Consider the following 16,570-nt stretch of genomic DNA (forward strand, 5'->3'; position numbering starts at 1 on the left):
GCATGTTTACATCAGTGAAAGCTGTATTTTTTTTTTGTGTGTGTTTATACCTCTACAGTCATCTCCTTGGACTGCTCCTCTAGCTGTTGGATGACCTCGTAGCGAGTACAGCGATAGTAGCCTCCTGTGGATGAGCTGTGCTTCTTCCACTCCTCCAGACAGATCCAACAGAAGTCATACTTACACTACAGAGTGAGAGAGCAGAGATAATTTCATGATTCTGACTAAATACAGAATTATTTATACTCTGTGAACTCATTGTACAATTGATGACACACAACATATTAATGTTTTTACCTTGGCACACTGCATATGGTTGCAGCCCTCATTTTTCTGAATGGGTGACTTGCAGTTGGCACACGGTTTGGAGTTGGTCAACAGCCACAGGCAGTTAGCAGCATCCTCATAGGCCTCACTCACACCTGCCACTGTGGAAAGTACAAACACACACAAGCAGCATCTCAACTGTTAAACACCTGCCCTGCAGATACACCCTCCAGCTCACGCATTTGGCAAATATCATTGAACTGAACACCTGCCAATAAGTCATAAAAATACATTAGACACATCCTGGTAGGCCGTACTGACAGCTGCTGTTAACTGGCTTATTGAGGTGCCAGCTGACTGAGGTGCAGCTAAAATGATCCCCAGTAACACTTAAAAAAAAACCTGGAAACACAAACAATACAGGAACAGACTTACACTCCTCAGGTTTCATTTCTGTGACTTTCTGGAGCCAGTTCCTCCACATCTGACAGTCACATGGCTCATGGGCCTCGCCAAGGCACTCCCTGCAGACAGTGAGGGTGATACACAGAGAATTAGGTAGTGAAATTAAACTAAATTAAAAAAGATTTCCAGCATAGTTATTTAAAAACAGGATTGGTTAATGCTGTAAAGCCCTTAGTGAACAATAATGACCATGATGTTCAACACAGTGGCCTCTTCTTCTAACTGTGGGAAGAAGAGAAGGGATAGTGTGTGGTTTTAACACTACACTGGCCTTTACTTGAACAAGGGAGATTTTTGGTTTGCTAAATAACATGCCAGTAACAATGTCAATAAAATATGTGTTACGTGTATTTCTGTAGAGATGACTTTGAGAGGTGCATAATTGTATGCATCTTTATGATAAATCATAAAGCTTACCAGCAGAAGAGGTGACCCTTGCCGCAATCGACAGCTGGGGATGGCAGCAGGGGGAAACTCTGTGGGTCACTGTCCCCGGGGCCTGGTCGGGTGAGCCGCACCGCCCGCTCACAGCGTGCTGCAGGACACCAGCGGATAGCAGGATTGTTCTCCACAAATGCCTGCAAAGGTAGGGAGGAGAGGGGAGAGACATGAGAGAGGATACAGATAAATGATAGAGGATATGGAGGTAGGTGAGGAAGAACAAGAGGCAAAGTCACACAACATAAATTTACAGTTGCAAGAAAAATATTTCTCTAGCTGAGGTGAGCCATAGTAAGAATATGAGCACCAATATCTAAATGAGTGTATGGTGTGTGTTATTGTACCTTTATGTCAAACTGTAGATATCGCTGGTCCATCTCTCTGGAAACCACACTCTCGATCACGTGCACCGGCACCAACTGGTAGCACTCGTAGGCCGGGCAGAAGATATTGTGTGCGTCCCCCTCCTGAATCTTTACATTGAGGAACCTGTGAAACACACAAGTTTGTACTCAGGTAAATTAATACACAAATGTTCAAAACACACTGCAGCAACATTTCCATACACAAAACACAGGTCCCTACCCTTCCCAGCATGCTCTGCAGAACTCGTGTCCACAAGACATGTCCACTGGATCCTCGAACACAGAGATAGAGCAGAGACAGATTCCACACTGCAGGGACACAGAAGATAAACACATCATGTGATACCAATATAACAGACTTGCAATAAATTCTACCTGTATGAAGATTATAGATATATTAGTGTCAAAGAGAACTGAGTCAATTCCATTGTAATTGTTGAGGTTAAATAATTACATAAAATTTTATTATCACCATCATGTTGTGATATTACAGCCATCCAATATTATTAACCCTATTTTCCAACAACTCACACAGTGTGGCTGATGCTTATGTGCAACTACAAAGAGCATAAAGAAGAATCATTGCTAAAAAGACAGCCTATGACCTCTTTTTCTCTAGTAAGATTAGACATTAACCTAACAAATAATTACCCAGACAAATGAGACACATCGCATTCTGTCAAAAGTTAAACCAGAATGAAAACAGTATTTATATACACATTTAAGTCTGTTCATTCATGTCGTCTCTAAACACACAGCTCTCATTTAAAAACAGGGGATACTTGTGGTTTGAGGCAGGACCTGGGGCTTTAAAGGTTTTATGTTCTGACTTAAATCCAACAAGACACTGTTTACTACATAGTGTATAGCTCCCAAGGGAAATATGTCTATGATTTACAGCAATCCTGTAAATCCAGTAATCCTGCATTAAGCAACTAAATAATTCCATTCACAAAAGTAGGTTTAAAAAACAACAACACAGCAACACCGATTTGCTGCATCTTCAAGAGTCAATGTAAACACTGATGCCAGTTAAAAGAAAATAAAAAATAAAGTCATCACTGGGTGTCTCACCATAGACAAACCCTCCTCTCCAGGTGTGAGGCAGCTGTCGGTTGGGGAGGTGAGGGTGAGTGTGAGGGGAGAGCGTGGGGTCCTGGGGGTGCGGGGTGAGGGTAGGGTATCCCAGGCATTGTATCCGCTGGGTGGTGGGGTGGGCATGGTCACACCTGAGCGCTGGCAGCAGCCCTCAGCATCTGACATCCAGGCTTCCAGAAGCTTTTCTCTGTCCCAGTCTGAGAGAGGTGAAACACGCATGTTTATAGGCAGGAAATATGTATGAAATCTTCTCTGAATATTGCCATGACAACGGCTGGGGTGTGAGGGTTTGTGAAGGTCTCATGAATGTCAGTGTCTTCTAATAGACAGATACACACCATGTGCTCGGAGCAGGGCCTCAGCAGTGAAGAGGGGGGCTTGCAGCATGTCTGCAGTCTCTACAATCAGCATGTCCTTCAGCCTGCGCAGGTCTTGAAGCTTCAGTCCCTCATAAGGCTGAAAGGAGAGAGAGTGGGACACGTGTTAGGGAAGATACAGAGAGAAATACAAGAGAGACAGCAAGTGATGGGGAGAAAGAGAGTTGAGGGCAAGAAATTTTAAGACAGAAACAGAAAGAGGAGAAAGTTATTTAACAAAAAAAAAGAAAAGTATGAGATTGAGATATGTTTAAGGAAGTGCAAAATATAGTGTGAGTAAAAATGAAAAGGACAGGGATGTAGAGATGTAGGGCAGTGAGGTTGCAGGTTGGTGGTGGTGGGAGAGAGAGATTAGGTATTAGCATAGATTTGACTGCAGGAAAAAAGATCAAACTGCTATCAGTTGGCAGCAGCCGGTGGTAGAAGACTGTGCTGGTGCCCTCTATTTAACTAGGAATCATGAGGCAAGGTGTGTGCGCGTGGATATACTTGTATTACTGTACTTGTAAAAAATAGTTTAGGTTTTTGTGAGAAAAAATGATATTTTTGTGACAAATTGGTGGCATTTGAAGGTGACAGGTAATAATTCTGTCATAGGCACTGTTCAATGCAGATAAGTGGCACAAAAAAGCTTGGATTCGCAGTTTCTCAGCTTAATGTATTGGTAGACATTTCTTAACTGAACTGAGTAAATCCCAGGTTGCATGAAGATGAATGAGCAAGATAATACAAGACATTTTCAAAATATCACAAGTGGTGTCCAGTCCTAACCTCTAACCCCTGTATGTTACAATCATGGATCCTTGCAAGAAGTTAAAAACACTCTGAATGAGTCTGGGTAAGTATCTGGTGATTAACTCAATCATTAAATACATCGTGGTCCGTAGTGTGAAGAGAGCGAATATGTGGGAGTGACAATGTGATATTCTATTATCGACAAATCAGCAAGATGAATATCTTAATTATCATTAAAAATTACATTAACAGGACTGTAAGGACATTCCCTTTTAAGTGAACGTATCAAAGTTACTAAGATCTGTGACCTTAAGAAGCATAAAAATAACACATTAATTTTCAAATGAGCCAGCAGGAAACCCCCAGATCTCGTAACTGTGGTCTCACCTCCTTGTATTGCAGCAGGTTGGTTTCACCATGTGCGTCTGTGTTTGACTGCTGAGCTGAAGAGGAGGAGAAAACCATCTGTGACTCCAGGCTGAGGGCCAGCTCGGTGTGGTGATGCCGCTCGGCATGGTCACAAGGCGTCAACTTGTCCTCATCCTCCACAAAAAGGTCTGCCTCGCTCTGGATTAGCAGCTAGAGGGAGGGACGAGGAGGGAGAAAACAGACAACAAAAAGGAATGGGAGGAAAAAAAGGGGAAGAAGTGGCTCATGGAGAGGAAGAAGAAATTGAACGCAACAAAAGACAACATAGGCAGCGAGAGGCGAGAGCAAGGGGAGCAGACAAAGAGAAGAAAGAGAAAACAAAGATGTGATGGTAGAAAAGAGAAAAGAAATACAAGAAAAGGAAGTAGACAGTGACATATAAAGGAAGAGGGAGGAAAAAAAAGAAAAACAACAAGGAGAGAAAAGGCACAAAGTGAAAGGGAGCAAACACAGTTAATGAATTTTTCCTCCGGTCGCCCATATCAGAGTTGAGCTCAATTTTTGTTTCAATTCAGGAAGTGGATTTTCTTCCAAATTCAAAAGCTGTATAATCTTGAAAAACAAGGGAAGAAGCACTACTTGGATGTGACAGTAATGAAACACAAAGCAGATGCTCCTGGTGCAAGAACTGGCATAATACTGTCAGATAGATTTCACTGGATGTAAAATCTTTGCCAGATCCAATAACACGGAGCACAGATCGCACAGACCGGCATACAGAAAAATAAAGCTCATCCTAAGTGAGTTCGGTGGCCCACACGCTTTCTCTCACCTCCACACAGCTCTTCATGCCCGCAGCGGCAGCATAGTGCAGACAGGTGCTGTGGTGATTGTCGGTGGCGTTGACATTGGCCTTCTCGTACTGGCCTCCCTCCAGCCTGGCCCCGGTCCAGCTCAGGATCATCTGGCAGCGGGGGGAAACCCACAAACACACAGACAACATTACTCGGATGCCACATTTGTCAGAAGCGATGACTTTATACAATGCACTTTTTTGACCCTGACATTTATGTTGGTACACCGAACTATATTTTGCCTGTCTGTACCTGCAGGCTGTCCGCACGACGCTGCTCATCTCTCTGGGGTCGGGCCAGTCGTGGTGACAGTGCTCCCTCTGACAGTAGCAGGATCTGTGGGCCTTGGCACAGCACATGGAGGCACGTCTCGTTGTGCACATTACGCTTGTTGGGGTTCCCCTCTTTACTGAACAGGAAGGACCTGGGTGATGCAGGCAACAAAGAAGTGATTAAATAAAACTGAGGAAAGGAAAGGACAAAAACAAGTTCTGAGGAGTTCAGATGTGAGGTGGAAAAAGAAGAGAGGAACGACAGCAACAGGAAGAAGAATGCTTTAGTCAGAGGATGAAAGCCGGTGAAGCATACTTAAGAGACAGACAGATGTGGAGGAAGGGGCAGATGGTGGGATGAGTGGAGATGATGTTAGGATAATGTATGGTAGTGAGATGGACTGTGAGATGAGTGTTGTTGGGTAAGAAGAGCAGCAGGGAGAGGGAGGAGAAGAAAGATGGCAGAATATTGACTATTTCTGTTTAACATCTCTGAGATAATGGACATACTGACTGGCAGGCGCACACACGCACGCACGCACACACTCACACACACACACTCTCTCACAGACAGAAGGTGATGGATGTACCAGTTGCAGTGGGAGCCAGGCTGCGGTTGCAGTTCTGTTTAGTAAATAGTTTTTCTCTGCTCTTTGTCTGTCAAAACCTCCATTTACTGATTAGCTTTGCACTCTTTAATTTGGCTCCACCTGTTCTGTCTAAGTTTCTTTCTTTCTTCTCTCGTTTTGAAAACTTCCATCTCTCCTTTTCTATCCTATAGTTTTTTTCTCCTCCTCTACAACGTCCTCTTTGCATTGTCTTTCTTCCATTTAATACCCTTTTAGACGTTAACCTATGGCAGCTGTGTGTTAAACTGTAATCAGTGGTATAACATGAACAGTGATGCATTTGAAAAGACCTTCTCTCTAATGCAAATTCCACAAAAAGAAAATAATAGGATGTCATTGGATTTCCACTAGTTGAATCCTCTCTGCTTTGGAGGACAAATTTGAACACAGCAGCAGCAGCTACTATTGAATTAGTGTTTGAATGTTTCCTTATTGTGCAGCCTTTCAGCCTATTCTTCCACTGCTGTCCTGCTCTTCCACTTTTGACCTTCTTATCCTGTCAGCCACAAGCCCCTGCAGCCTCCCCCTAATGAGTGCACTGCCAATTCACCCACACAGCAATAATCACTAATTATTCCCCTCTCAACTACAACCCAACAACCCCACCACCACCACCTCTACACACACACACACACACACACACACACACACACACACACACACACACACACACACACACATGCACAAAGCGCCATGTTCATGATGGATGGCCCTAATATCAGTCTACTACAAACAACAGGCTTGAGGACATCACATGTTTTGCTGCACTTGTCGAGCACCAAAGCTGTTCAGAACGTACAGTAATTTGACAAAGGCAGAAAACCTCAGTGGAAGGTTAAAACGTTACAATTCACACCTATGAATTGGTCTGTAGTGCATGACCAGAAAGGAACCAAATGTGTCCCACGGTTTTAAGACACACACACACAAATAAAAAGGGAAGTTATTGGCTGTATGTCTTGGCCTTCCTCAAACAACAGGAAATCCATTGTTCACAATGAGTAACCAAGTCACGGTTGTTGTTTACATATTTCTAAGACTGTTCCCAGTCATTGTTGAGGAAGGGTTACGCTTCCTGAACTACACCCATTTTTTTTCAGGAATAGGTCTCCTTCCGATTTCCCAGTTTGCACATCTCATGGGATTACCAGCTAATCCAACCCACGGAGACAACGAGAAGAGAGCAAATACACACGGAGCAGATACATGTTAAAAATAATCTAAAAAACAGACTCTGCATCCACCAGCCCACGCTTGTCCTCTCTGGGTCTTTATTTTGTCTAAGATTTATCGGCCGTCTATCCACTTGCCTCTGTCCAATAGAGCTGCTGGAACAAAGAAGCATTTCCTCTGATACTAATCAGGAGCAGAGTGCTACGTTCAGCACGCCCCTCTGGCCCATTATAGGTTAGTAGGAAGGGACACAAATAGCACACCATGATTCACTGTGTTATATTCACAGACTCGGACACATTAAGCAGTTGTGGAGTCAGTTTCCCCCCTCAAAACACACACACACGTGTGCACACATGCAGATGCACAGATAATTGACTGGCCTTTTCAAACAGCTTCCTCTGACCCCCCCCTGTAATCATGGAAAGAAAGGGCAAGAGAGAGGAAGAGTGCGAGGAGGAGGAGGAGGTGAGGACGCCTATTGAGTCACTGAATCAGCTGTCTCGGTCATGGCCAGCAGCCTGATTATCCCTGCAGGGGGTAAAAAAGACACACTGGTGGCTTGCTCTGTGTTTTAGTAAGACCCCTTTCTTGTAGGTTATGTTAGACTCAGTGACTCCTCTTTATTGTTTCTCTTAAGACATTATCCAAGGCAGAGTGCGGTGTTGTGTGTGTGTGTGTGTGTGTGTGTATACGTGTTTCAAGTAAGTATGCATGCAAGGTAACTCCTTACAGTGGCACTGCAGTGATTGTACTTTGATTACGTTGGGGAACTCAAAAGAAAGAGACGTCTCCATCTACACAGCAGAAGCAGAGATATGATGACGCTTAGTCCCTACAAAAAGGGACACGCTCCAATGCAACTGGTGCTTTTCATTAGACCCTCTCGATGTCCAAAGTCTGTAACACATGTTACGCATGTGTACTCTCGATGAGTACACTGAACTCCATGTGTAATATTGGCGAGTTCCTCTTTTATGTTTGCTTTTTTTGAGTCTCTCAGTTTTTAAATTCAAGTAATCATTTCTTTTTGAGGCTGAAGTTTGCAGTTTTGTTAAATCACTGTTGGTGTGCGTCTTAATGTGTCTCATTGTCAAGGCTGATACACCTCAACAGTGTCTGGCATACAATGGCGTTATGTCAACATGACTCTGGAGACTTTTTACCCATGGAACATCATTTTTACATGCGACTGGTTCTGTCTTACTTGCCTTAAGAACACAATTCTGAAAATGGTGACTCTCAGAAATCTATTAAAGCTGACATACTACTAATTGCTGTTCAATTTAATATGACTCACTTGAATAACTGTCTTTGTAACTGTATTGGATAACTGCTTAACAACATTACGAGCCGCAGCCTCAAAAAGGACTCAATGATTCAATCACCACCGCTGTCATTGTCAACTAAATCTAAACCCCAAAAAACAAAAACAAGTTTCTTACCTGAGCAGACGTGTCATGGCGTGGCGGCAGACATAGTGCAGAGGCGTGTTGTGCTGGTACTGCTCTCCATACGATGCATTCGGGTCCAGACCTTCCCTGAACTGAGGATTGCCCTCATACAGCTGCCAGGCCAGGGCCTCGTCACCGCCCACCAGGGCCTTGCGGAACTTGGTGGCCGTGTTGCCCATGGCTTTAAGCTTGCTAGGAGCCGCCTAAAGGGAGCCGCAGTAGATGCCCGTCTGCCTGCCTATGCCTCCCTCCTCCTCTTCCTCCTCCCCCGTTCACCACAGGTCACAACTTAGAGTAACATGGTTCAGCGTTTTCCTGCCCTTTAAGTCAAAGAGAGAGAGAAGAGGATTGATTAGAGGAAAATGGTGGGGGAAAGAGGCACCTAAGAAGAGGAAAGAATTATAATGAGTGGGGGGAAAAGTGCTGGTGAAGGTAGGAAAAAAGGAGAGAAAAATACCAAGACAGAGGTCGGAAAGTGAAGAAATAAGGAGACAGATGGAAAGGGGAGAGACAGAGAGAGAGCAACTCAATCAATCTGTCCATCCATCGATCAGCTGATGTGCCGGAGGGAGGATGTTATCTCACCGGAAATAGAGGAGAAAACGGAGGGACTGAAGAAAGAAGATAGAAAGACGAAGAGATAAAGAGGGCAGGCGAGAGTGGAAGGTTAATGATATCCAAGCCATCGATTTTGTTAGTCAGTTGATGAAAGGCACGGTCAATATTACCACAGCTGGCCACTGTGAGTCCAGTTAGCTTGCGCTTGTGAGGAATTTGCATATTTTAGGCTGTTTACATGCTTGTCTGCCACTGGAGATATGAAAGTCTGAATGTGTGTTAAACCATGCAGCACTAATACGCTGGGCCAGAACCAGTTTTACTTTGCCTCTCAGGCACCAAACCAAAGAATCACAAGAATCAGAGCTATGGCAGCTGAGTTTACTCTACCAGCAACAGCTTAGAAAACTTACCACGATCTTACTGTCAATTTTAAAAATGTGCTTTTATTTGTATGACAAAAAATATATAAACTTGCAACACAAGAGTAATAACAGCATGGTGAAAAGGAACAAACACTCTCTTTCTTGTCATTTATTTTACATAATCACTATATTTATCAGTGTGTTCTACTTCATTCCCTTCCTCGTCTTCCCAATGTCTTTCTTTCTCCCTCTCACACACAAACACAGTTGTTTATCTCATCTTTAACACACAAACACACACACACTATTACATCCTGTAATGAGTGGAGTCTGTATGTGAGTGCATGCGTCTGTGTGTGTGTGTGTGTGTGTGTGTGTGTGTGTGTGCGTGTATTGGGCCGCTGAGGGTATCATTACAGTCTTCATTCTATGGCCATCTGTCTGGCCCTCACAAAGAGCCTCTTTTAGCCATGCTACAGTTGGCTGCTGGCTGGCCGGGCTCTGGAACATTTGAATAACGTGGCTGGCTGCCTCCCCTCTTCTGCCTCCCATTTCTATGCAGTGACAGACAGGGACACAGTTGGGGAAAACACACACTGACAGACGGCGACATACAGGCCGCACAGAAGCTGCTACCGCTGGCGAATAATAGCCAACATCTTGTAAGTTGTGCTCTTGTGATGCATTCAGTAGTCCAGGCCGTGTGTGTGTGTGTGTGTGTGTGTGTGTGTGTGTGTGTGTGTGTGTGTGTGTGTGTGTATATCTGGAGTGGTGGTGGTGGTGAGTGGGGGGGTTACTATAGTTAATAGGTCAGTCTGTCTGCCTGGCTCTCTGTTTTGTGCACACTGCTTTACTTCCAGTTCACTTCACTCCTCTGTGTATCTCCGCCAGTCTCTCTCTGTCTCTCATACTAAATAAGGACAGGAAGTCGGGACACGGAAGAACTTTGGAATTCCAGAGAATCGCAAGTCCTGCTATTTGCACTTGGCAGCGACAGGTCAATTATGAAGTATTACGAATGCCTAAACGTCACTCAGTGGTCGGGTGGAAAGAGGATGAGGAAGTGTTTCACCCCTTGTTGACCGGACACTCTGCCTATTAGCCTTAAATCCAGCCAGGAACAAAAGGTATCTTTACTAATCATGTTTAGAAATGAATGTTAAGCTGCACTCTGACCACAGGTCTACACAGAACCTCTAGCACATATGGTTTTCCCCATTTTAGGCAATGTGATAAACGAGACTTAATGACTCATGAGCTCAAGAATCCCAAACACATGAATCTAGTCTGATGATTCCTGCTGACGGGAACTCAAGTCATGTTACTCTTGGTTTCTTGAGAACACAGCCAGCGATTCACACATGTAGACAAAACCAAACTTCATAATGTTTTTCAAGCAACATCACAAATACATGGAGGGGTTTAGAGCTTAAATGGTTAGTCAATCAAAATAAAAGTGCAACTATTAGGTAACTTTCCAAGCAAAAGCCCCCCATCATTCTCTGGTTCCAGCTTTTGTAGCTTGAAGATTTGCTCTTTTTCCTGCTGTATGTCATTTAAAATGGATCTCTCTGTTTTGGACTGCTTGAAAACTGAAGGAAATCGTGTTGTATTTTCTGCTATTTATTGACTAAGTGAATGACTGATTAATTAAGAAACTAGAATTGTCAGCTAAGTGCCTTAAATATAAATGTTTTTCATTGTAAACAATGATTTTCTAAATAACCGCTTAATTGTTTGCTCAATAAAATGGCTTCTTACAGCTAAAGTTGAAGACCTTAAAAAGTCCAGCAGTCTAAAAGACACAAATATAGTCAGTTTACAATTACATACAACAGAGAAAACCATAAATCCACACTTGGATTGATCTTGAGCATGTTTGGTAATTATTATAATGATTACCGTTACAGTTACACATTAAAGTTGCTGATTGATTTCCTGCTGATAGACTGACTAATCCTTTCAGATCTAATGAAAACAATCATTAGTAGCAGTCCTTCCAGGGGTGTTGTCTGTCACATCAAGGTATTTACATCATATTAATGTGTATCTCAGCTCTATGGTGACTTTTAACAGGCCAGCTATGATTTCTGATTCTGATTCTGATGATTGATCCATTAACCCAAACAGCATTTAGCCTGCCAGCACCTTAAAAGCCAGATCTACTCTGCACCTATCACTGTAACATGTCTTTTAAACACAACAACCAAACACTATGCGGGCTTTGCTGTTATCAAAACTTGTTGTCTGCTGATACACATCAACTCAGTCTAAGTATGGGTGGGATCACATGCTGCTGTATAAACTGATAAAGTCGGGTTGTCGATAAGACATCAAACTTATATGGGAGTGGAGCCGAAAGTCAGGCAAGAGCTGCATAATGAGACACAGCCCAAGTTTCTTCAATAGCACTTTTGGCATTTACCAAAATTAGCTAGGTCACCGTGTATCAGCTAAATAATCAGGTCAGATCTCGTGTGGTTACCGTGAAGAAGTGTGTCAGCATGAAATGGAGCACAAAACAAACAGCAGCAGACTTCTCTCTGCATGTTTTCTGTCCATGCGGCCCCTCGGTTAAAGCTCCTTTGTTCAACACACTGACAGTCTGTGTGCATTACTAACCCCGACAACTGCACGAGCGACTGCGAGGTGGACGCCGCCGATAAAACGCTTCTACCTTGAGGGTGTTAAAACGTTTCTCTCCCTCCCTCTCCCTCCTCTCTCCTCTTCTCCTCTCTCTCCCCTCCCTCCCCTCCTACCCGCGGCTGCCTGTGGGTAAACGTTAACACCCTAAGCAGCCTACCTTCCTGCCAGCTACCGAAGCTAGCCAGGTTAGCGCGCGGTGTTAGCCCTCAACTACCTTCACCGTTTCCCCACAGCAGCAGCACAACAACCTTTTTATTTTTTATTTCTATTTTACTCACACGGTCGTTTCACTTGGTCACCAGTCGCACATTCGGGAACCTTCGTAAATCCAGGGCCATTATCTTATCGCTGTCATTCGCCTCCCCGGCTGCGGTTCCGCTGGACCATCCTCTCTGCCACCGGGACCCGGCGGGGACGTCGGTGATGCTGCTCGCGAGCTGAGGGGCGAGACTGACTGGATCGCTTCTGTACGTTGTTGTGGCTGCCAAAGAGGAAAGCGTACTGCGCATGCTCGGCGGTAACTGTCACACCGAGGGCTCGCACCTGATTGGTCGGTGGTCTCTGTGTTTGGTTTACTGTTTTTCTTACTGTAATCCTTTTTGTAAAAAAAAAAAATCAGCTGTAACAGGTTAGTTTTAACACCGATAGATATATATATATATTATATAAATAACATAACAGAATATATATATATAGTTTATGTTTATGACAGATTTAACCTCTTAACAAGCAGAGGTCAGCCGTCAACATAAACATATAACTTCAGTGAGTTAGAGTTAGTAAAAACTTCAACAGAATATATGTGATACTGTCAGACTCAGTGTAATATGGTAGTTTAAACAACCGTAAAGCTGCTAAAGTTGAAACAAAAGTGGGGAAATTTGTGTTAAGGGATTAATTTGTCGATTTCTGCGAGATTTTAAACTCATTGCTATATTGCTCACTGTGGAATATGTTTACATTTACATTTACTTTATATATGGGCTCTTATTATCTTATTATATCTCCTAGGCTCTTATTATATTTCTATTTCCATTTTTATTTTTATCCATACTTTTACTTTTTACATTACCTATTCTATATATTGTGTTAGATATTGTAATATAAGTATTTTTTCTATTCTTTAACATGTGTAAGTAGAACAACTGTAACAACCCCCGGGGATCAATAAAGTAATTCTGATTGTGGCTGATGTGGTCTGATCCACAGTGGTGGAAGAGTAACTGGGTTAAAGTAGCACATACATGCCACAATATAATAATGTGAGAATACTCCATTACATGTGAACGTCCTAAATTTCATATTATTACTTTCCGGTAAGTAAAAGGATAAGTATTTTCAGCAAAGTGTGTCAAAGTGTGGATAAAATGCACGTTATGATATTAATATCCACAAACTTTCTGGCTTGTGACCCTTGATCCAGCAACACCATCGGAGGTCCTGACCCCCAGGTGGGTTTCCCTGCTGTATTGTATCATTGGATTGTTAATACTGATGTATTCATTTATCATTTTAACTGTGTCGGTTAATCTATAGCTCCCGTATATTATATTTAATAAGCTGATCATATATTTACCATATAAAAGTTTTTATCTATAGAGGAAGTACAGCTACAAATAAATGCTGTGGAGTAAAAACTATTTGCATCAGAACTGTAGAGGAGTATAAATGTAAAGCAGTAGAATAAATGTACTTATATTACACCACTTGTTCTCCATAAACTCAAAATCCACACTCAAACTCATTCATGAAACAAATCACAAAATTGGTCAAACTTAAGACTTTATTGGTAGCAACAAAAATACAAAAAACATACAAATATATATATTTACTATAACAATCTTCTCTTTGGTCCTGGCAGTATATCATTTTCACATCACATCATTAACCTACATATTAATAAAAATGTTAAGATAAAAAAAGCCTGTGCAAACTGCTGTCCTTGTTAGGACATTGCATCGACTTCCATTCATTGAGAACAGCCAAACCTTGACCTTAACTCTAACTTTAATAACCAGGACTTCACGTTGTGCGTCATTAGTACCAGGCTTTGGTACCTATGAGGACTAATGGTCACAAATCGGTAAAAGCAAAAAAACACCCAGACACACTTTTAGTCACCATCCTGACAGCAAATGCCCATAATGCAAGCCTGACACAGGGAAGCCTCGTGTGGTTTGGTCCACACCTTGGTAGAGCCTGCTGAAGAGTCATCATCATCATCCTCATCTCCGTAGCAATTCTTCCGGATTTTGCTGAACAGCCTGAGCAAGGCCTCCTCCACCACCTTACTGGAAAAACCAGGGAGCTCAAACTCGTCATCTCGGCAACGGCGGCAGGCCTGTCCAAAGGGACGCATGATCACTGTCCCCCGGTCGCCACGCAGCCGGTAGCGGAACAACACCACCACCCGTGCCGAAGGCCAGGTCTTGTTGCAGGATGGACACTGGAAACTGTGGAAGACACGAGAGGACAGACAAGAGTCAGAGGCAGAAAACTAATCATCAGCAGATATTCCTCTGAGTTTCTTTAACTAACATTAAGTTACTTCAATCCACTGTGTTTGGAGGGACTGCATTTATTTTATGACCTTAGTTATTAGTTACTTTGCAGATTTAGATAATACAAAATATATATCAACTAATAGCTTATGATATTTCATAGGTTGAGCCACCCAGGAGTATATAAATTCACCACATATGAAGGATGTATTGTATTTTAATAACGCCTATATGTTGGTTTAGTGTATCTGAGTCATCTGTGACTTGTGTTACCATCTTTGTCTTCCTGGAAAGGGGATCACAGTGGAAATAAGGTATTTTTTCAAACTTTTTTTTTATGTCTTCTTTGACATTTCCAATGAATATGTATTCTTCCCAGTGTTTGACTTGAAATATATGTTTTATATGTCAAATAAATCAAATCAAAACTGACCTATACCAGCTGCAACATTAAAGTGATGTACAAGTATAATCCAGTAATATAACATATCATTCTACAATGGACCATTACTTTTGGTACTTTAAGTATATTTTGATGCTTTTCCTTCAGTAAGGCTTTGAATGCAGGATATTTCTTCCACCACTAGTTGCTATTCTGAGTTGCTATACAGCAGGATGACTTGCCCTCTTTACCCAGGGTGCAGTACCAGGGTTTTCCACAGAATGAAACTGCACACATGATCTGATCTCTATCAAAACATTACTTCATATCATATGACCTGGCATAAACAACAGGAATGAGGAATCTGAGGAAACTAGTCGACCAGTATTCAGCCGACCACAATAAACTTGTATCCACCTTCACCTGAACGTCTATTACTGCCTGTAGGTTACAGTTATATATGTTTATATCTTTATAGTTTGGGAATATGCAACAATACATACTTTCCATATGCACGGTGGCAGTAGACCTTCCAACCTCTCTTCCTCTCTTCCTTGGTGACTGTGTCTGTCTGGGTGTAGTTAAAGTTGAGACTCCACTGATCTCCATAATCCAGCTCATTGTCATCGTCCAGCAACTCATCAAAGGTGTCCAACCACAGGGAAGGAACCCATTCTGCAGCAGAGGAAATAAAAACAGAAGCACTGATAAGAAAGGGATCAAAACAAGGTTGTAAAAGAGGAAAGTTAAGTGTTTTTGTCAAGTTTGACTTTTGAAAATTAGAGTCACACCCTTTTTTCCATTAATTTGAATTAACAATTCTGAATCAACATCACACGAAAATATAGAAAATGCGGTAAATATAAAGAATTATGAGCATTAGAAATGTTGACGCTGCAGCAATGGCGTCAAAACAAATCGATCAAAACAAATATTTCATAGCACCAAATTAAAAAGCACAGCAACCTATTAAACAACAAAAAAAGCACATTTAGTTTTTTACCTGTAGATCTGCTCATGTTGTTAAATGATGATTTTGATATCTGATGAGTTTCTGGTATCTGTTCAGGTGAAGCGACGTTTGACTTCTGGATGTGTCTCTGCAGTCTCAGTATTTATGCCCCGCAGCAGCTGATAGTCTGGAAAACGAAACTTAACATCCTACTTTCACTTTCCAGTTGCTCGCTCCAGTGTGCTCTGTGTGATGCAAGTTGCTGCAATTAAGGAGACTTTATCTTATAATACTTTACTTACTTATCCCTTAGTCCTTAAACAGGCATTGCATCATATGTGAAACCCCAAAACCAAGCCAGTAATAGATTATTAGTCGAAAATATAATTTAATTTATCAATAAATAAAAGTGTGAAAAGAAATCAAAACCTTAGTCTTCAATTTATCTTTAAAAAGCTCATTTTAGTTTTCAGCTACTTTGTTTTCCTGTTTGTTTATTATTGGTCTTAACACTCAATGAATAATTTATCTATTTCATATTTTCCCCAAGCAACATTTCTTTATTTGCCATATGTCCAATTATTGTTTTTTTTTGTTTGTTTTTTTACAGCAGTGGTTCTTAAACTTGTTTCATTAGTGTACTCTCTTGATATTTTATATATATTCT

The 16,570-nt window shown here is 42.0% G+C and overlaps 2 protein-coding genes and 1 long non-coding RNA gene across 4 annotated transcripts in view; 1 reads left to right on the top strand and 2 right to left on the bottom strand.

Moving 5' to 3' along the window:
* LOC127358400 (uncharacterized) overlaps nucleotides 1-4,499 on the top strand; it is a 17,726-nt gene extending 13,227 nt beyond the window's left edge. Inside the window, exons 3-6 of the long non-coding RNA XR_007882426.1 lie at nucleotides 59-192; nucleotides 1,145-1,318; nucleotides 1,536-1,689; nucleotides 4,151-4,499. This is a non-coding gene — a long non-coding RNA (uncharacterized LOC127358400). The remainder of the gene's footprint in view (nucleotides 1-58; nucleotides 193-1,144; nucleotides 1,319-1,535; nucleotides 1,690-4,150) is intronic.
* The window catches only part of LOC127358395 (ankyrin repeat and IBR domain-containing protein 1), a 20,088-nt gene extending 7,552 nt beyond the window's left edge, over nucleotides 1-12,536 (bottom strand). For both annotated transcript variants that reach the window (XM_051391442.1, XM_051391441.1), the window contains exons 1-13: nucleotides 12,347-12,536; nucleotides 8,491-8,819; nucleotides 5,224-5,395; nucleotides 4,950-5,081; nucleotides 4,136-4,327; nucleotides 2,975-3,092; nucleotides 2,613-2,833; nucleotides 1,759-1,847; nucleotides 1,518-1,662; nucleotides 1,150-1,310; nucleotides 703-791; nucleotides 298-428; nucleotides 51-185 (exon numbers count right to left, since the gene is read on the bottom strand). In XM_051391442.1, the coding sequence (XP_051247402.1) occupies nucleotides 51-185; nucleotides 298-428; nucleotides 703-791; nucleotides 1,150-1,310; nucleotides 1,518-1,662; nucleotides 1,759-1,847; nucleotides 2,613-2,833; nucleotides 2,975-3,092; nucleotides 4,136-4,327; nucleotides 4,950-5,081; nucleotides 5,224-5,395; nucleotides 8,491-8,678 (1,773 nt within the window). In that variant the 5' untranslated portion in view covers nucleotides 8,679-8,819; nucleotides 12,347-12,536. The remainder of the gene's footprint in view (nucleotides 1-50; nucleotides 186-297; nucleotides 429-702; nucleotides 792-1,149; nucleotides 1,311-1,517; nucleotides 1,663-1,758; nucleotides 1,848-2,612; nucleotides 2,834-2,974; nucleotides 3,093-4,135; nucleotides 4,328-4,949; nucleotides 5,082-5,223; nucleotides 5,396-8,490; nucleotides 8,820-12,346) is intronic.
* A 1,301-nt stretch (nucleotides 12,537-13,837) lies between these two features.
* LOC127358398 (receptor-transporting protein 4) lies at nucleotides 13,838-16,113 on the bottom strand. Its single transcript, XM_051391445.1, has 3 exons — nucleotides 15,955-16,113; nucleotides 15,455-15,626; nucleotides 13,838-14,521 (listed from the first exon to the last, which is right to left on the bottom strand). The coding sequence occupies exons 1-3, from the start codon at nucleotides 15,968-15,970 to the stop codon at nucleotides 14,182-14,184; spliced, it is 528 nt and encodes a 175-aa protein (XP_051247405.1). The 5' UTR covers nucleotides 15,971-16,113; the 3' UTR covers nucleotides 13,838-14,181.
* Nucleotides 16,114-16,570: the final 457 nt, after the last annotated feature.

Source organism: Dicentrarchus labrax, unplaced genomic scaffold (assembly GCF_905237075.1).
Source record: "Dicentrarchus labrax unplaced genomic scaffold, dlabrax2021, whole genome shotgun sequence".
NCBI lineage: Eukaryota > Metazoa > Chordata > Actinopteri > Moronidae > Dicentrarchus > Dicentrarchus labrax.

Coding starts and splice junctions, on each gene's coding strand:
- LOC127358398 (XM_051391445.1), bottom strand. Junction 14,522..15,454: donor TGCCACCGTGCATATGGAAA/GTATGTATTGTT, acceptor TGTCTTCCACAG/TTTCCAGTGTCCATCCTGCA.